Genomic DNA, 17,936 nt, shown 5'->3' on the forward strand with positions numbered 1-17,936 from the left:
CTAATGACAACTGCTTTACTATGTTATATTGGTAAAACTTTCAAGAATATGTTTGATTCTATACTCCTAGTGAAGTCTACGGGTTATTTCTACAGTTTTTTTTTTATTTCATTGATGAAAGACAATTTAAATGTAAAGTGACTTGTCATTTCAAGTAATCTCGATAAATCATTTATATTCAGTCGTATATACACTTAGTTCCTTCTTTAAACATCAAAACGTGTGCGACTGTTGAGTCTGTTTCCGCAAAACATTGATAATATTGGTTGTAACAACATAGAAATAAGATGTGACTATCTCCACTAAATTTCTTTGTCTTATTAAGTCACTAAAATGTTTAGTGTCTTTTATAATAAGTTATTGTAGCGTTGTATAAGCACAAATGAGTTTCTCTGGGAAGGTCTTGTAGCTTCTAAATCATTCACCGAGAACATGATTTCTTGATATTTATATGCGTGGATCGTTTTTAATCTTCTCCCATCCCAATTCCTTTGGTTCAAGTTCTCTATTTTACAAGAGTCAACTCACTTTCAAGGGTAAAATTACAGCAAAGAAAAGGAAACAGTCTCACATATGACTTTCATTAATACATGATTTATTTATCTGTGTATCTAGCTTTATGGTTATACAGTCATCTAATCGATAGATAAAGGGCGTACAGACACCAAACTTTGGAGCATTCACTGTTGTTATAGTAATATCAGTCAACCACGTATTATAATCAAGTGACTGCAACTTCCATGTTACTGTTTTGTTCCTTTTATCAAGAAAAAGTACTCATTAAAAAAGAATGTGTCAACGTTACAATTACGAAATATCCAAATGCACTAAATACATTTACGTAGGTTTATTTCATATGACTGCGTGAGAGGACATGGAGATGACTGTATTTTGATGGTCAATAAAACTTATTTCAAACACTCAGTATGGCAGGAGAGCTTACAGATAGAGAAAGCCATTATTTAGGATCGTTTGAGGGAATCGGAGTCAAAGAAATGAAATGAAATGAGAATGGGTGAAACACAGGAGAGAGACCTGTGTACGTCTTTCATTATGAGCTGTGTGGAGGATAATGTGTCTCGAAGGGACAGTCAACATTATCATAATTATTATTATTGTGTACACATGTCATATACATAACATGTACATGACAAGACTGTCCACACGCCTCATGCAGCCACTGATTAAACCATACGTCAATATCAATGATAAATAAACGAATGCACATTTAAATCCTGCGAATCGTGGGTCTGGGCTGTTCAACCCTTCGTCCTTTCCTTTGCTCAATGCTAGATTCTCTGATAGTAGCACAAGTTGATAAGGATTTCTCCAGTGGAAGAGATAGCGCCCTCAAACGGATACTCGCCAGACACGGAGTCGGAGTTATTATTGTCTTCCGTGTCGAAGAATAGATATTCACTCGTCACTGTCATCCCATGGACCTGTGATAGTCGTAAAAAGAAGCATTTTTGTTTTACAGATATTGCCCACCATGACATAGAATCGAAATATCCGAAGGTACCTCACTTGACCTTAAGATAATGAAATTATCTTATGTATATCATATTTCATGTATATGTATATTATGTATATTAACAATATCTTTGCATACCTACACACAGATTCCAAAAATCGTAGTTGTCTTAGAAATGATAATAATGGTCAGAATTTGCCAATTTTCCAGCTTCCTGCATGCTTCCATGGTTACATCAAATATTGTAAGCTGCAATACTCATAAAGTTTCTAACTTGAGGAGCCAAGACGCAATTATCATTAATTTGTTGTGCGCCTTGAGTAGGATTTGACAGTGAGTTGCGTCTGTCAGATAAAATCCGGGAACTACAAAACGAAATGATTTGAGAATAGCATTTCGATAGAGGTCGAATTGTTCTTTTGAAAAGGCTTTAATCTGACAAGTAACTGGAGAATATTAAGAAAGAGTAGAGCAAGAAGTAGAAGGAGAAGAACTTGGAGAAGAAGGGAGAGAAGGAGGAGGAGGAGGAGAAGAAGAAGAAGAAGAGGAGGAGCGACATAAAGAGAGGGAGAGGGAGATGTGGTGCTCTACGTACCTCTTGACAGTGATCGAAGCGTGGGAAGAGGAAGAAGTTGTCCCGAGTCGGGAGATAGATGGCGCTAGTCGGTCTTCCGTCATGACGGCAGCAATAATCAAGCCTGGTGTTGGTGTTGTAGATCCCATCGGGAAGGACTCCTCGACGGGAGTTCGAATTTTGATCGTCCTCATCGTCCCAGAAAATCGAACCTTGGGTAAATCCTGGCCACAGAGGTTGTACAAGGGAGAGGATTGTCCATTTATATAATTTGTAAATCAGTTTTTCTGTTACAGGAAGTTGTTTCATATTATTACAACATAGTCGACAAAACCACTTTCATTCTACATTGTATTTCTCATTATAACTAACCAGTGGGAAAGCTACTCTACCTCCTACAGATTGTCTATATGTACATGTATCTGATTTTGATCTAATGGAACATAGAAAGAAGGATTAAATATTGATTTTGTATGAATTATTTCTTAAAGGGGTTATTACTAATATCAAACAATATCTGAGCACATGGATAATTTCCTACATTAAACAGAAACAAAATTTCTGATGTCTGGATGTTTTCTTTCCGGGTATGTTAAATACAGGGGCCGCGGAACCGCGGGCTTCCACCTCCCCCCCCCCCCCCATGTTTTTTGGTGTGGAGAAAGATCGACAAACAAAGAAAAATCAACAACAATCGGGCAAAAACACAACACCATGTCTTCACGGATGTTCCATCCTGAGATTTCAAGGGGGGGGGGGGGTCCCCCACCCATGGCCCCAGGAATACTGATAGTCTGTACCATAATTATGATAACTATCCTTTCATAGGAATGTTTTATGATTTTAGTGGCATACATTTCAGAAGAATTATTATATTGTGCTTGTAACAAAGAGTGAGATAGGCAATCAAAACGGAAACAGCGATTATCTCCGTGGTTCATCGCAAACTTTACCTGAAGGACAGTTTCCGCGTTTGTAGATACAATAAGTTCCGGGTTGAAATATCCACGGATCATCACTCATCTCTGCAACAGTCTTAATGCAGAATTGTTGTTCGATGTTTTCATTGGAGACGCTACCCGCGAGATCGAGGGGGTCGCTCCATTCGTTCGCGTTGTTGCTATTTTCCGTGTCGTGTCTCCGTCGACCCTCACTCCATCGAATCGCGGAGTTCGGGCACCCGTCGCGTGCCTTGGGAAGCCCGTAGGTGCCTTCTGGCCAACTGAGTTCAATGCTAATGGGCGCCTCTATATAAAACAGAAAATCATATCATATCATCTTCTGAAGGCTGGTAACTAGCTTTTCTACCGACGGGTAACCAATATGGATAGTAGAAGAAAAAAGAGAAGTAATAACGATTATTATAACGATAACTATGATACATCGATGACTTAACAACGATAATATTGATAACAGCAGAATATGAATAGTACAGGCCTACGTGATTATTATGACAACAATAGACATGATTATGCTATAACTCATAATTGAGCTAGTACTATGTTAAAAAAAGATAACCATCATGGTGAATATAATAGATATGACAATGATTATGGGCGTATTTACCCCCAAATAAGTATATTATGTGGTACGTTTTCCCAGACGGCCCTGCCATGCTGCAAGGTATAACTCGTCAGGCACAAATTTCTACACAGTTTATTAGAGGATTCTCGAATATATCCGAGCCGGGCCAGTTCTCCCACTCCATGGTAACCCCATGCTATGCCGGGTCATAATTAAAACAAAACAACAACAACAACGACGACGACGACGACGACGACGACGACAACAACAACAACAACAGCAACACTACTTAATACAAAAACTATAGGGCGCTGTATTACTATACCTCTAATGAGCTGGATCTGTCGGTAGGCGGGGTAGTTCTGCAGCGCAGCCAACATTGCTGTGCGGACACTAGGTATCAGCCAGTTGAAATGGCGTTCGCTGTACGTGTTGAGGCCGTACCAGTAGTCATACTGGAATACCTCACTCATCAGCATTAAGGTCAGTTTGATTGGTTCGGCTGCATGTAGAATCAAGGGATGAAAAGGTAGACGTTGCAATACCTCATCTGTTTAAGATTGATTGTTTAGAATATTTTGCGCTCCTAACTCACCTTGGGGTAAAGATATTTTAAGTTTGTTGATTGTTTTTCCCCATCTTCCTCCTTTTTGTTTCATCATTTATTTTACTAATTGTCATCACGTTATCTCTGATCAATATTAGCAGCAAAGACGGCTCATTGCAATCAAGACACGATTAGATACAATTTAATTTTAATGAAGAAAACTAAAATAATGAGAATAATGATCAAGACAGTGGTTCACGAGTTGTACTCGTACTGTAGTACCAAATGATAACAACAATTAGCATGATGACCACTAATAATAAGTCTGATTTTAAAATGTGATAATTTACACGACAAAATATTCGAAACTGAATAGGGACTTGTTATAGAGGAACATAAGCATCCAAAGAATATAGATTATTAACTTAACTACGATCAATGAGAGCGCCATCCCCCAATAATAATAATAATAATAATAATAATAATAATAATAATAATAATAATAATAATAATAATAATGATAATAATAATAATAATAATAATACAAAAAGAATGTCTTCCGAAATAATAACATTTACCGCTTATCTCCTCTGCACCCACAACGTAGGTGGAATACTCGCTCCCAAAGGTCATCTCGCTTTCGAGATTGTGGTTGAACTCGTCAATATCCACAGTCAAAGTGTCATTCACAGCAGACAAAGTATCCGGCATCTATATCATGTATATCATATGGAAGAAATCATTTTATTTTAAATCACTGATGACAATAATGATAATGAATTGGTCTTCTTTAACAAGGGCAGCCTCTTAGTGTTCATTTATACACCTGGGTAGATAGAGACATGGTGGGTAAAAAAGAAAAAAAAAAGAAAAAAATCTTGTCCAAGAACGCAGGTACTTGACGGGATATCCGACTGAAAAGTCAAGAGTATTATCCACTAATACCACGTTGCACCCATTTGTAAGACGATTATGAGTGACTCATTTTTTTTTTTTTACAATTTCAGCAGCAAAATTCGCATAAACAAACATGAAAAACATAACAGCTCAGACATCAAGTGGTCAGATGTGAGACAAATAACACAAGTATGACAGATTAAAAAACATAATTGATAATAATAATTGTGGTAGAACAGGCAATGACCACAATGACGCCTATCAAAGCTTATCGCATGTAGATTGACGTCAAGGAAATAGGTATATCATAGAGACAGAATTATACGAAAGTCAAAAAACGAAGAGGTAAAATACCCAAAGTGGTAAAGATTGTATTAAATGTCACCCTTCGCTTCTTCCATTGCCTAAATCGGACCCTGCCAAATTATCAGTAAGACCAGGATGACATAATTTCTTGTCAGAAACTTGTATCACTCCTTTGATTATAAGAGTCAAAGAGTCAAAACTCTCGTCAGCTCACTGCACTGGGGAAGTCGGATAATCACGGATAATCACAGAGTCCCTCATAACGAAGCAAATTTAAAAATCATTAACTTAAACATTCCAAATTGAAAAATTGCAACTAATATTGTCATTCAACCACTATTTTTTTTTTTTTGTTTCTATTAATATGGAAACGGTATACGTGTTACCTGCTATTAGCAAGATATCTGTCAAAATAATGTGTTATTTGGATGTTCGGATGACAACATTATTTTACTCCTTAGACCGCTTCCGAACTGAGCGTATACCGGTCTAGATGGATAATTCGTAATTATAAATCCTGTCCACAATTCAAACTGAAGTCAAGTCCGAGACGTCTCCGTAACCCTTTCCCCTAACCTGTCACTCCCAAAACTCACCTCAGACGCGGCGTACTGTACAAATTCAGAAGGAGTCGCTTCCCTGATGGTTCCAGTTCTTGTTCCAAACTCAGCCCCGATTATCACATGCTGATTAGGAATTTAGAAAATGGGGAAACATTCTTGTATTCAAGGAAGACCTTTTTGTTAATACATCTTTCGAATTACTTTTGAGACCGGGACAACATTGCCATTCATGACATTATCATTATAACCTATTATTTATCAAGGATAAATTTAACAAAACCATCTTAAAATTATACCAATTCTAAAATTTTGGAATTAATTAGTATAGTGGGGTGTTGGGCACATCTCTTGAGCAACGTTCAGAATGTCCCTTCGCAACAATCACCGTACTTTTACACGTACCAAGGAGGTTCAAGAGAATGGAGTCACAACTGTCGTATTTCCTTTGAAGTCACGTTTGATGCCGCCACTCGAAAGTATTTGAAGCATGTGGCAAACTGGACCTGCCGCGCAGATAGGAAGACAATTGACTCATGCCTCATTGCATAATCATCAGCCACTTTCTAACGAAAACATGTCTTTGTGATGGTAATTACTTTTCGCCATCCCTACTTATAAAAGATAGGTGGTATATAGTGGTAAAGACACGGGATGCGCGAATAGAAATTGCGCAAAAAATGATGAAATGAAAATGAAAATTACTCGACTGGCCGTGCCCGGCCACTAATCTGATATATCTATTAATATAGAAGTATACTCGAAGATTATTCCATATCAGTTTTGTTTGGAGGAATTAAGTGGAAAAGTGATAAAACCGGCTTTCCGGGAGGGTACAGTTTTAAACACTTTCACATGATACAGCTCTGATTTACACTTTTGCACATATTTCTTGAAGGGATTGACCTTTGTTTAATGAGCTTTATCATAAAGTGAGATTTCGTTTCATTTAATAGATAAACAAGCAAAATATAGCCAACATTAAGTTAACGTTCAAAATGAATCTTCAGATTGCTCAGCAAGACGGCGGCATCAAACCCCGTCACCAAAGGCACATGATGCACCTGTGGAATTCTTTTGTACATCAATAGAAAAGTGACAACTGTTTGAATAATTACAGCCAGTTGGAACTCCATCTCTTAAACCTCCTTGCACGTGCCAACAGTAAATGCTGAATTACAAACACGATTGCAATTGCGAATCGAATCATCGTTCGTTCACACGACCGAAGGAGGCTTCAATGATTCTGCGGGTTTGAATTTCAGGGCGAAGAAGAGAGGTTTTGCTTCTTTCCACGTTTCTATCAATCATTCTTGAGCCATCTTTCTGCGGGAGTGATTGTAAGATCACCGTAATCTCCGCCCCAAAACACGATTGGAATTCAGCAACGTTCACATGGTCGTTTCGTTACTTCATTATGGCGAAACGTGATTGAGGTCTGAACAGTCATTTTAGATACGATTGAAATCACATTTCAAATCAACTTCCACGATTCTCTATAGTGATGCTTCACTACAATTGTGCTTCCAATTAAAATCTCTGAGGGTGTGAAAGCTAGGTTCAGAACCATGCGGGTGATATACGATACAAATAAGTCTCCTCAAACTGTGACTCATCCCACTCACGCCTTGCCAAGAGAGGTCAACATGGCACTCACAACACCACTCGTATTAAAAACCACTATCATTCTCTTCTACTCTGTCAAGTCTGTATTCCCTGTAAAGTATATAAATGATAATTTTATACAGTCACTACCGTTGTTGGCATCCATATTGTCTCATCAATTTGTTGGTCATCATCATTTTATGAAGAGCAGCTCCAAGTGATGATCTCCTGTATTTTCAACTTTTCTCTTCAAGATTACAATATTATATGCCGATGTTCCGAATATTTATATTCTCTTGCTGTTAATGCAGTTTATTGCCTCATTTTAAAAGAATATTGGCCACGAAAACGAGACATAATGCAATTGTCATGCAGGGCCTACAACGCAACACAAATATGCACTATGTAAGATCGTGTTTTATAATAAAACATTTTGTTTATGTAAAGGGATGCTTGAAATGAATGTACATTTATCGGATATCGTTTCTTAATTGTGTGCGTGTGTACATATCGGATTGACCAGAATAATGGTGCATGTATGATGTGAAAGAAAAGAAGTCACATCTAAGTGGACTCTTTCCTTTCACATCGAGGCATTATGGTTGCAACAGCATTCTTAAAGTACGCGGCACACGATCATGACATCTACACCGTCCGCCTTTGTTATAAGTCTCACTGAGATGCACACCTTTAGTCCATGGGCCAAGAGCCGAAAAATGGGTTGTTGGTACCATCCGAGGTGGCAAAACCTTTTTGGTGTCATTTTGTTTGTCGGACATAGATACGCTTATCAAGCTATGATAGCATTTCCAAATGAGTAGCTTAGTCATAATAAATGAATTTTTAACCAATTTGGTCTCGTTTTTATATCCCTATACTTCTGAATCGAAACTAACCGCTATACAAAGACGAGCACTGCCTTCTGTATGTCCATGGAGCTAACAGAGCTCCATGGTATGTCCACAGGTGTTCTGTTGTAAACGCGGTGCGCTTAGTCTTTATTCAAGGCAGCGAAGGGAATATCCACAGGGTTGTGATGTCCACAGCTGTCACGCGGTGCGCTTAGTCTTTATCTAGACCAATGTACCGTTATCATATCTAAAGTTCCTAATAAAAGGGATTATCTACACTGTTTTTATACCACCCTCTCAACAAATACATCAGTTTTAAACAAAAATCACTCTGTTCATTTCCAACATTATTAATTATAATGTATTGTAGTGTACCGGTACATTGTTTTTGCATAATCTTTCATTGTTGGATGGAAATAAAGCGACATTGGCGTGGTATTAGCGTTTTCACCGTAGCGTTTTCACCGGAAAATGATAAATAATTGAAAAATACGCTAAAATTCACGAGAAATTGCTTTTTTGTTGTTGTTGTTTTTAGATAAAAGGATATACACTGTATTATAAGCTTTGAATATTCCCTTCGCCGTCTTGAATATTAGACTAAGCGCTGTGGACATCATAACCCTTGGATATTCCCTTCGCTGCCTTGAATAAAGACTAAGCGCACCGCGTTTACAACAGAACACCTGTGAACATACAGAAGACAGTGCTCTTCTTTGTATAGCGGTTGGTCTCGATTCAGAAGTACAGGGATATAACAGCGAGACCAAATTTGTTTAAAATTCATTTACTATGACTAAGCTACTCATTTGGAAATGCTATCATAGCTTGATAAGCATATCTATGCCCGACAAACAAAATGACACCAAAAAGGTTTTGCCACCTCAGATGGTACCAATATCTGGCCTGGCCCATGGACTACTAATTTGTTTATATAGACCTATTCGGTTTTAAAACAATGTATATGTCGGGGGGGGGGGGAGGGGGCTTTCAAAATAGGAAGAAAAGATTATTCCGTGGATATGGAATGAGTCAGGTGCATTGCTAGTGCATATCAACTATTGTTAGGCATGCTATTAAAGCCCCCTAGTGATGTTTGAAATACACTAAACGTCCTGTTTACCTTTGGGATCAGTGATTAAAAAAGATTTTCAAGATATGACATTTCACTTAATGCATAAAATATATGTGTAGATGTGTTGTACCACAAAACGTCCTATCATTATCATAAAAAATCGCAATAACTCCTAAAATATACGGAGATATTTGTATTTTTCTCAATAAACGGTAACAGTAGATAGTTTAGTCTGGAAACATTTTTAACTATTGTTCACAGTTTGTATATTTAAATATACTTAACATCGATTTTACCGATTCAAATGTTTACAGTGGTTGTTTCTATCGCAAACTCACATTTTGGAACTATTTCAAAGCACTAATGCTGGGTTTTTGTTTCATTTGCAGCTGGTAAATTACCTTTCACCTACAGCCCCAAACCAAACAGGTGTAATACACCGTTTATGCAATGTATCATATCACTTCTTTCTATTCTTTTAATCCTACATCCGAGTAACATAAGCGTTGCATTCACCTGCATGCTCCATCCGATTTAGGCAGGAATTCACCTAGATATTGCTATAGGTGTCCCTAGGGCAAGCATCTGGCACGCTTTGTGGCTGACAACTTTCGCGAAAAAAAGTATGCACGGAATTTGAATAGTTACAAAACAGCCTCACACATTATGATGCTTGACCTTTGTTTACAATGTGTGGGAGAGACACGGCATGTTACTGCTATTATAGTCGCCAAATTCTGATAAACTTTGGGGTTCGCTTGTACATGTTGAACATTGGTATTTCACTACGTTAGATTATGCAAACAGCATCCAAAAATTATGATTAATAGGCTGTTCGCTTCGTAAGCAGATAGATATAGAACACAATTGGGGTATAGAATTTAAAATAAAAAACACTGCGTTTTTGACACTGCGTGCGCGTGTTTGACACAGACCTGGTTTTCCAGATTCCCGTTTTATTAGCTACGCCCCCGTATTTTGTTATCGTTTCTGTTTAGTCTTGCTCATGATTCATCCAACCAGATTTTGTCACTTTAGCATAATTATACTGTTTAATTTTTCTGGTGGCTTTGTTTTATATTGGAATGCCTGATATCACCCCTGTACGTATTTAATTTCTCATGGACTTCTGGTTACTTGCATGTCCGCTGTTTAGATTCCAGAATTACAGTTTGTTTGTTTTTTTCATTGTGCCATATCGTTTGGGCGCCGTTACTCTGGCGAGGATCCATTACATGTTTGGATGGTTTTTGACATAAAGTCAGATTGATCATTGATATGACTTTTTATATCTAAGCAATGGGTCCCTTCACATGCAAGAATTTCTATTGAGGGGGGAAGAGGAGCAAGCATTTTTTATATTGATACATGGACAATAAAGATAAGATTTATCGTGTTGCTAGGTCTGGATCTGGATCTGGATCTGGATGAATTCGCTGAAAAACTCTGGATATAGAGTATCACTCAGCACTGTGGTGTGATGTGCAGCTAATCACAACGGAGGTGACGCTGGAGCGCTTCTTTAAATGTGTCAAATTTATGAATCTGCTTTATATTACTCGGCAGATTATTCCAATCCTTCGCTGTTCTATGGAAGGAGGAGTTGGCGAGAGCAGTTGAAGAACCGTGTGAAGTAGAATAATTATCGGGATGATAACTTCGGGTTGTCATACCTCTCGGTGCTTGAGCGGGGCTATCGACTTCTCGTATGGTACAAGCTCTTGTCTTGCGAATGATGTTAACAAGACAATGTCCAAACTTTTTTTCGTCTTGGGTTGCTAAATCCTATCTACTTCTGCTGCACCTGTTTCGATTCCCCGTTTCCGGATGTCATAATGGCGCTGAATGAAATTGGCGGGAAATTCGAATCTGTTGGCTTAGTAAGTAGATAAAAGCTATCAATTACACGGTGCATGCAGAGCAAGATGATGGAAATGTTTCCTTACCTTCAAAATACAAGCTGAGAGCGAACGTCAAAATCTTGAAACCGTTCTCACAGTCCAAATGAGGTTTAACATTTTAAATTACAATACCAGAAAATGGAGAAACTGTAGTAAAATTGTCCACCACCACGTCACCACTGTTACCACTGCTCTTAGCCCACAATCTATTTCCACTTGCATAGACTAAATTTCAGACTGTTCTTCAGTTTTATTTCCGCTTCAAGTATTGAAGTGCGTGTTGCGCTATGACGGAATGACAATGTATTTTTTTTTAAGTCCTTAAAAAAGGCTATACCTCACAAAGCAACAGCAAGTAGTCGTCACTGCTATCACGTTATATGAACTCATCACATTTTGTTCCGAGATCACAGTGTCGTCTCTCCCATTATTCATCGGCTCTACGCACTCATCAAGTTTACAGCAAAAGAATACCGTATTTCTCACATATCCACTCATTTTTTCCTCGTTTATTACTTCATTGATTCCGCTCGGAATCAAGTTTACAGCATAAGAATGCCCATATTCTCACCTTTGCTCTCACTGCCCCCCTTTACCCTAATATTTAATAGTTCCGCTCGGAATTAATTTTACTGCAAAAGAATACTTTATTTCTCACCTTTCCACTCATCTCTCGTATTTTACCACTTTGTTCATTCCGCTTGGAATCAATTTTACAGCAAAAGAATATCACTATTTCTCACATTTCCATTCATCCCATGCATATCCTCTTTCGTCGCTTGTTTGATTCCGCTCAGAATTAATTTTACAGGAAAAGAATACCTCTATATCTCACCATTCCACTCATTTTTCCTCTTTTATAACTTGATTCATTCCGCTCCTAATTCAATTTACACTACAGGAAAGGAATGCTCTTATTTCTCACCTTTCCACTCATCTCTCGTCTTTTATCACTTTATTAGTTCCACTCAAAATCAATTTCACGTAACAGCAAAAGAATACCCCATTTCTCACCTTTCTACTCATCCTGTATCCTCTTTCATCACTTCATTTATTCTACTCGGAATTGATTATACAGCAAAAGAATACCCCTTATTCTCAAATTTCATAACTCGGAATCCATTTTATCATGTTTATTGCACAAGAATGCCTTATTTTCCATATTTTCACTTATCTGTTCTCTATTTTCCCGCCAATATCACTCAGCGCCAATAAGGCTTCCGGAGACCGGGATTCAAAAGCAGGTGCAGCAGACAAAAGCTACCCCAGACGAAAAAGTTTGGACATTCATGCCTTGTAAACATATTCGCAAATGTGACAAAAGCGTGCAATACGTGAAGTGCATTCTCGACGTCGAAGGCCCATACAAGGCAACTCTTATGTCTATTATTATGATTATGGGCCAAACTTTAATATAAAAACGTTTTGCTCCCCCTTCCACCTAAAACCTTCAATAGAAAATCTCACATGTCAAAGGACCCAGAGAAATCCCTTAGATATCATAGGTCATACCAATCTGACCATATATATATATATATATATATATATATATATATATATATATGATATATAAATAAATCCAAACATATCACTGGATTACCGCGCCATGACGACCTGGTATAATGAAAAACAACAGTCAAGGACAGTAATTCTTTGAACTTTCTTTGAAGCAAGTATAAATCCCAGAGAAATTAGATACGCAAAAGGGTCATATCCGGCATTCCAATCTACACATAGCGATCATAAAATTCAAACAGAACTAAAGTGAACAAATCCGATTAATGACAAATGAATCACGAGCAAGACAAAAAAACAAAACATACACACACAAAAAAAACAACAACAACAACAACAACACAACAGCAACAGGGGAGGGCGGAGCTGAATCGGAATCTATCTAATAAGCCAGTTCGGGGTTCCACTTTGAGCATGAGCAGAAAAGGGTCATCTGTACCAGCAGAGCATGGAGGTTTTTAAATTCACTGAGATAAGCATCTGTGATGTAATGATTATTCAAGTGATCCCTAGTGCTTGTCAGCACATCCACCTGACAGCAAAAGCGGTATCTGACAATATCAATAGAAAGAGATTGTTAATGCATTCAATGCAAAATAATGAAATGGATGCTTTCCAAAATGCCAATGGAAGGATCATTCTGGTCACCTGGTCTACGCAAGTTCATCCTTTGTTTGAACATGATGACTGATGAGTTCCATTTATTGTTACGTTGGGCGAGCTTATGCCTTCTGTCGCTTGAAACTAGTGGAGTGCCTAATCAACTGAGAAAGGTGTACCCATATGTGCCCATGTAATGAGCTAACCCCGAACTGGCTTATTGGAAAACCTAAACTGGATGGAGCAGGCGAACGCAATTCTTATGCTACTCGGATGTAGGTTGTAGGAAAAGAAACACATGTAGCATGAGTAATTACTCTGATGTATTACAGGAACGGTCTACTGAAATATTTGCATCAGGACTTATAGACCTGTTCGGTTTGGAGGCTATCTATTATGTTAATGTCCATCACTCCATAGGGGACTTCAGTACGCCTACACATTTGTTGATTCATGCACTGACATAACAATGCACCTGACTCATTACTGTATAACCCATGCGCTATTTCACGACTAGTTCACGAAGTAGACCAAGATTTTGGAGGAAATTTTCCCGATCAAATAGCGCGCTATTTGCGTCTTCACTACAGAGATAGCGCGCAATTTTGACATCGGACTATAGTTTGGTAACCGCAAGACAGCGCGCTATTTTGAAACTTCGGGCTGATGAAGACATCTTTTCTTCTTATTTGAAAGCCCCCCACCCCCTATGGCCGACATGTGATAGGATACATGGGTCTAATACAGGTGTGTATTTCAGGGACAGGTGCTAAAATGGCGAACGGCAAAGAATCTATCCCATTGATTTATACTGTAAAGTGAGTCGTGGCTCTTCTTTGAGTGTTCAATTTATGCTGTTTTTGTTTTTGTTTTTCGTTTTTGCTATTAAGCAAGTCTTGAGACATTATCGAAAAATTATATTTATATTTTGTTTTTTACAGATTATTTCATATACAGTTTCTGCTTTCTTGGCAATAATTTGATTTGTGTAGTACCGTAAAAAAAAAGAAAAAAAAATAGGCCTATTATGGAGTGAATAGATGCAGCAATATTAAGAGGATGCATCAGCGAGATTTGAGAAAAAAGTTACTTTCAACCAAATGTTGATTCCGTTTGTGTTCCTTATAATGCAGCGTCACATAACCAATTATCATTTCTTGTCAGCTAGAACTGTTCTGAATAATGTCAACACTTGAACTTAACATCTTGAATTAAGTATCAAAAATGTAAGTTTTTCTTTAAAAATGAATACAAAGTAATGAAAATTAAAAGTAGAAAATACTAGTATTGATCGCCTCCAACTCTCTGAAAGCATGGTCCAGAATGCAATTGATATTTGTGACTGAAAGCCGAATAGATAATAATAATAATAATGATAATAATAATAATAATGATAATAATAATAAAAGAAGAAGAATTTAGGTATGCGTCTCAGACTGAATAATTTACGTTAAATCGGCGAGAACTATTGTTAAAGTTCCGAACATGCTTTTAAAGGTATCATTTACCATCGGGAGCAGTGATTTACAAAACGTTCGAGTTATCACATCGATGCATGTGTAGGCCAATTGTATCACAAAACATCCTACCATATAAAAATTTCTCAAGAAAACTACAAGGAGATCTTACTAATTTTCTCAGTAAACCTTAACTGTACACGGTTTATTCCATAGAAACAATATTTCATTATAACTATAGTTCGCATTTTGTGTATTTAACATTACCATACTTAACACTGATTATAATGATTAACATTTTTACATCGGAGCACTTAAACGGGGTTTTTGTGTCATCTGCAAATGGTAAATAATACTTATAAGAACAAACGCCACATCGTCACTGAACCTGCTTGAAAAAGCTCTTTCTATCAATCTCCTACTCTCGAAGTAATCGACATTGACGACTCACCGTGCCCCATGTATCGAAGAAGTTCATGAATCTGTTGTGACTGTAGTTGTTCGGGTCGTAGGAGGTCGGGAGACGGAGGGCAGCGAGGACAAAGTCCCGCTCTAACTCGTAGTCATTGCCCGAAGCTACCTCTGTCTTGTAGCGGGCGTATCCTATGCGGGACGACGTCTCCGTGTAGTAGTACACAGATCCACGGGTTCGAAAACGCGATGCAAAGCTTTCGTAGACTTTAAGAGGAGCCGGGGAGAGAGAGAGAGAGAGAGAGAGAGAGAGGGGGGGGGGGGGGGTGGGGGTGGGGATGGACATAGACAGACAGAAAGGGGATGGGGATTAGGGAATTTAAAAAATATATGTGAAAGCTCCGCTTATACATTTTGAAGGGATGAGGTTTCAGTAAGCACTGACTTAAACTCGATACTATATAGTGCACTCTATATGTGTTATTATTTCACGTGCGATTTTAGTTTGGTGCTTTCAATATCCTTTTATTTCATATTTTTGTTTTCTAATCGGATACCAAAAGCGTTCCCAAGGCGTTTTATCTCATAAAAGCTATTCAACTAATCCATTAATCTGTGACAATGTCAAGCATCTGTGGGAATAATACTACGTCAATAGCTACCCTTCCGACCTTCATGATTTCTTCTCCTTTTGTTGATGCTATTTGATATGATATCGATGAGGAAACATTTAATCCGTATCCAATCTTTGTTGTGTTACCATAATTATGATACTGCCTGTTAGGAGGGAGTGTTCAAAACAGGTAACTAATCAATCTGTTCAATCTGAGCTCAAACTGACACGGCCGGGACCAGAGTTAATGTTTCGTGCAATCATCTCCCTGGTGTAATCAGCTGGGCACTAGCTAGTGAAACGTTAACATCCGACAGTACTTGACACGTCCGATTTTGAGGATACTCGTACCATTCTGCTCTGTTGCCCTCTTATAATACCTACCCTGTCTTGGATCAGTTTTGATTTTAATTTAGTTCCTGCGTGGCGAAAATGAAATAAAAACCTGAACAAAATTGATGCATGCACATGACGCGATTACACACATAACGCAGTATATACTTACGATAGCTATCAACGAACATCAGATCTTGGAAGACTCCGCTGTTTAAACCTAGACAAGAAAAAAGAAAAGATCATTTGAAAACATATTTTGAATGAAGTAACCCACGTCCGAAGAGGAAATGAAATAGATGAACCCTTTAAATTCAACACACAAAAGACTACTTCAACCGAGACTTACATTCAACTAACCATCACCGTATCGTGTAAGGACCTCATACCACAACACTTACAGTGTGTGACCACTGGTTCAAGTTCTCTATTAAAATGAAATGTTTCATTCTGAATCGCATTCGAAATTTTTCCTTCGATTTCGAACCCCCCCCCCCCCCTCAAAAAATAAAAAAATAAAAAAAATAAAGAAAAAGCAAACAAACCTGCATCCAACACAGGCACATGGGCCTACTCAGGGATAATAGTTTTAGATAGGGTTGGGGTTTTTTTTTCGATCGAAGAAAGCAAACGGATGCATTTCCAATTCATATCAAAAACATCAATCCTTCATTGTATTGATGCTTCTTCTTCTCCTTTTTTTTTTTTTTTTTTTTTGTCGGAGAAGTGATTTTGATGATAGTTGAGCTCAAGTAATAAGGACTGTGAGATATCTATTCATGATGGGATACCAGGAAATCCAATGGCATCTTCTCTTGCTCTTGACTCTTTTATCTTTATACATCCTGTTCATTGGAAGAACATGACATTAGCGTGTAGATAGGGTGGAGTCATAATAATATACCATTGATCTCTATATTTGACGCGAGCTTTGCAGCGTAGCTCGGATAGTCGTGGAATGTCCCTTGACTAGACGTGACGTAGGGTCGGTCCGTGGTGTGGAAGCTGAGCTCGCGAGGATAACGGACGCCTCCTGGGTAAGTCAGCTGAAAGATGGGGTTCCCCTTGATGCCTGGGTCGGTACCACCCTCATCACCACCTTCCGGGTTGCCGCTGAGCAGATCGTAACCACGACCGATGAAACCCAACCCGGTATTCGGCCGAGTCTGGGCGCAAACATCTCCGCGGTTCCGAAGCAGCGCCAGGACGCATGTGAGGATGAGAAATCGCATTTTCTCCATCGCTGATCTGAAAAGGAAGAAGTCAAAGAAAAAACATTCAAAGAAAGAAATACGAGATGGTGGTATTAAAATAAAGATATCATTTGAACATAAGTTTATGATTTATCATTACAGTTCAGATATAATATGAAGAAAATGATCCTACTGATGTAGTGTACGACCGACACCTAGTCCGTCATAGGTTCTGACACCGTGTGGACGTGGAGTCTAATTGCGATTTAAGTACTGATATTGAAATGACAGTTGCGAAGTTTTCATGGGCAGTACAATGATTTTATGGAATAGATGACATCATCAATTTCTCTTACTTTCAAAGAGTGGACACTTCTAACAATACACGAACTCTGGGCATTGGTTTGAAGCAGCACGAATCTTTCCCCGACTATCGACGTACATAGAATCTGAATGAAATGCCTGGCCAAATTAGTGGAAAGTTACGGTTAGATAAACAC

General features: G+C 38.2%; 1 protein-coding gene across 1 annotated transcript; it reads right to left on the reverse strand.

The window, feature by feature from the left end:
- Positions 1-1,228: 1,228 nt before the first annotated feature.
- LOC140245528 (uncharacterized) lies at positions 1,229-17,484 on the reverse strand. The gene is made up of 9 exons (XM_072325091.1): positions 17,148-17,484; positions 16,416-16,463; positions 15,338-15,564; positions 5,919-6,008; positions 4,698-4,830; positions 3,898-4,074; positions 3,002-3,295; positions 2,070-2,272; positions 1,229-1,442 (listed from the first exon to the last, which is right to left on the reverse strand). The coding sequence occupies exons 1-9, from the start codon at positions 17,482-17,484 to the stop codon at positions 1,290-1,292; spliced, it is 1,662 nt and encodes a 553-aa protein (XP_072181192.1). The 3' UTR covers positions 1,229-1,289.
- Between the last annotated feature and the right edge of the window lie 452 nt (positions 17,485-17,936).

Source organism: Diadema setosum, chromosome 22 (assembly GCF_964275005.1).
Source record: "Diadema setosum chromosome 22, eeDiaSeto1, whole genome shotgun sequence".
Taxonomy (NCBI): domain Eukaryota; kingdom Metazoa; phylum Echinodermata; class Echinoidea; order Diadematoida; family Diadematidae; genus Diadema; species Diadema setosum.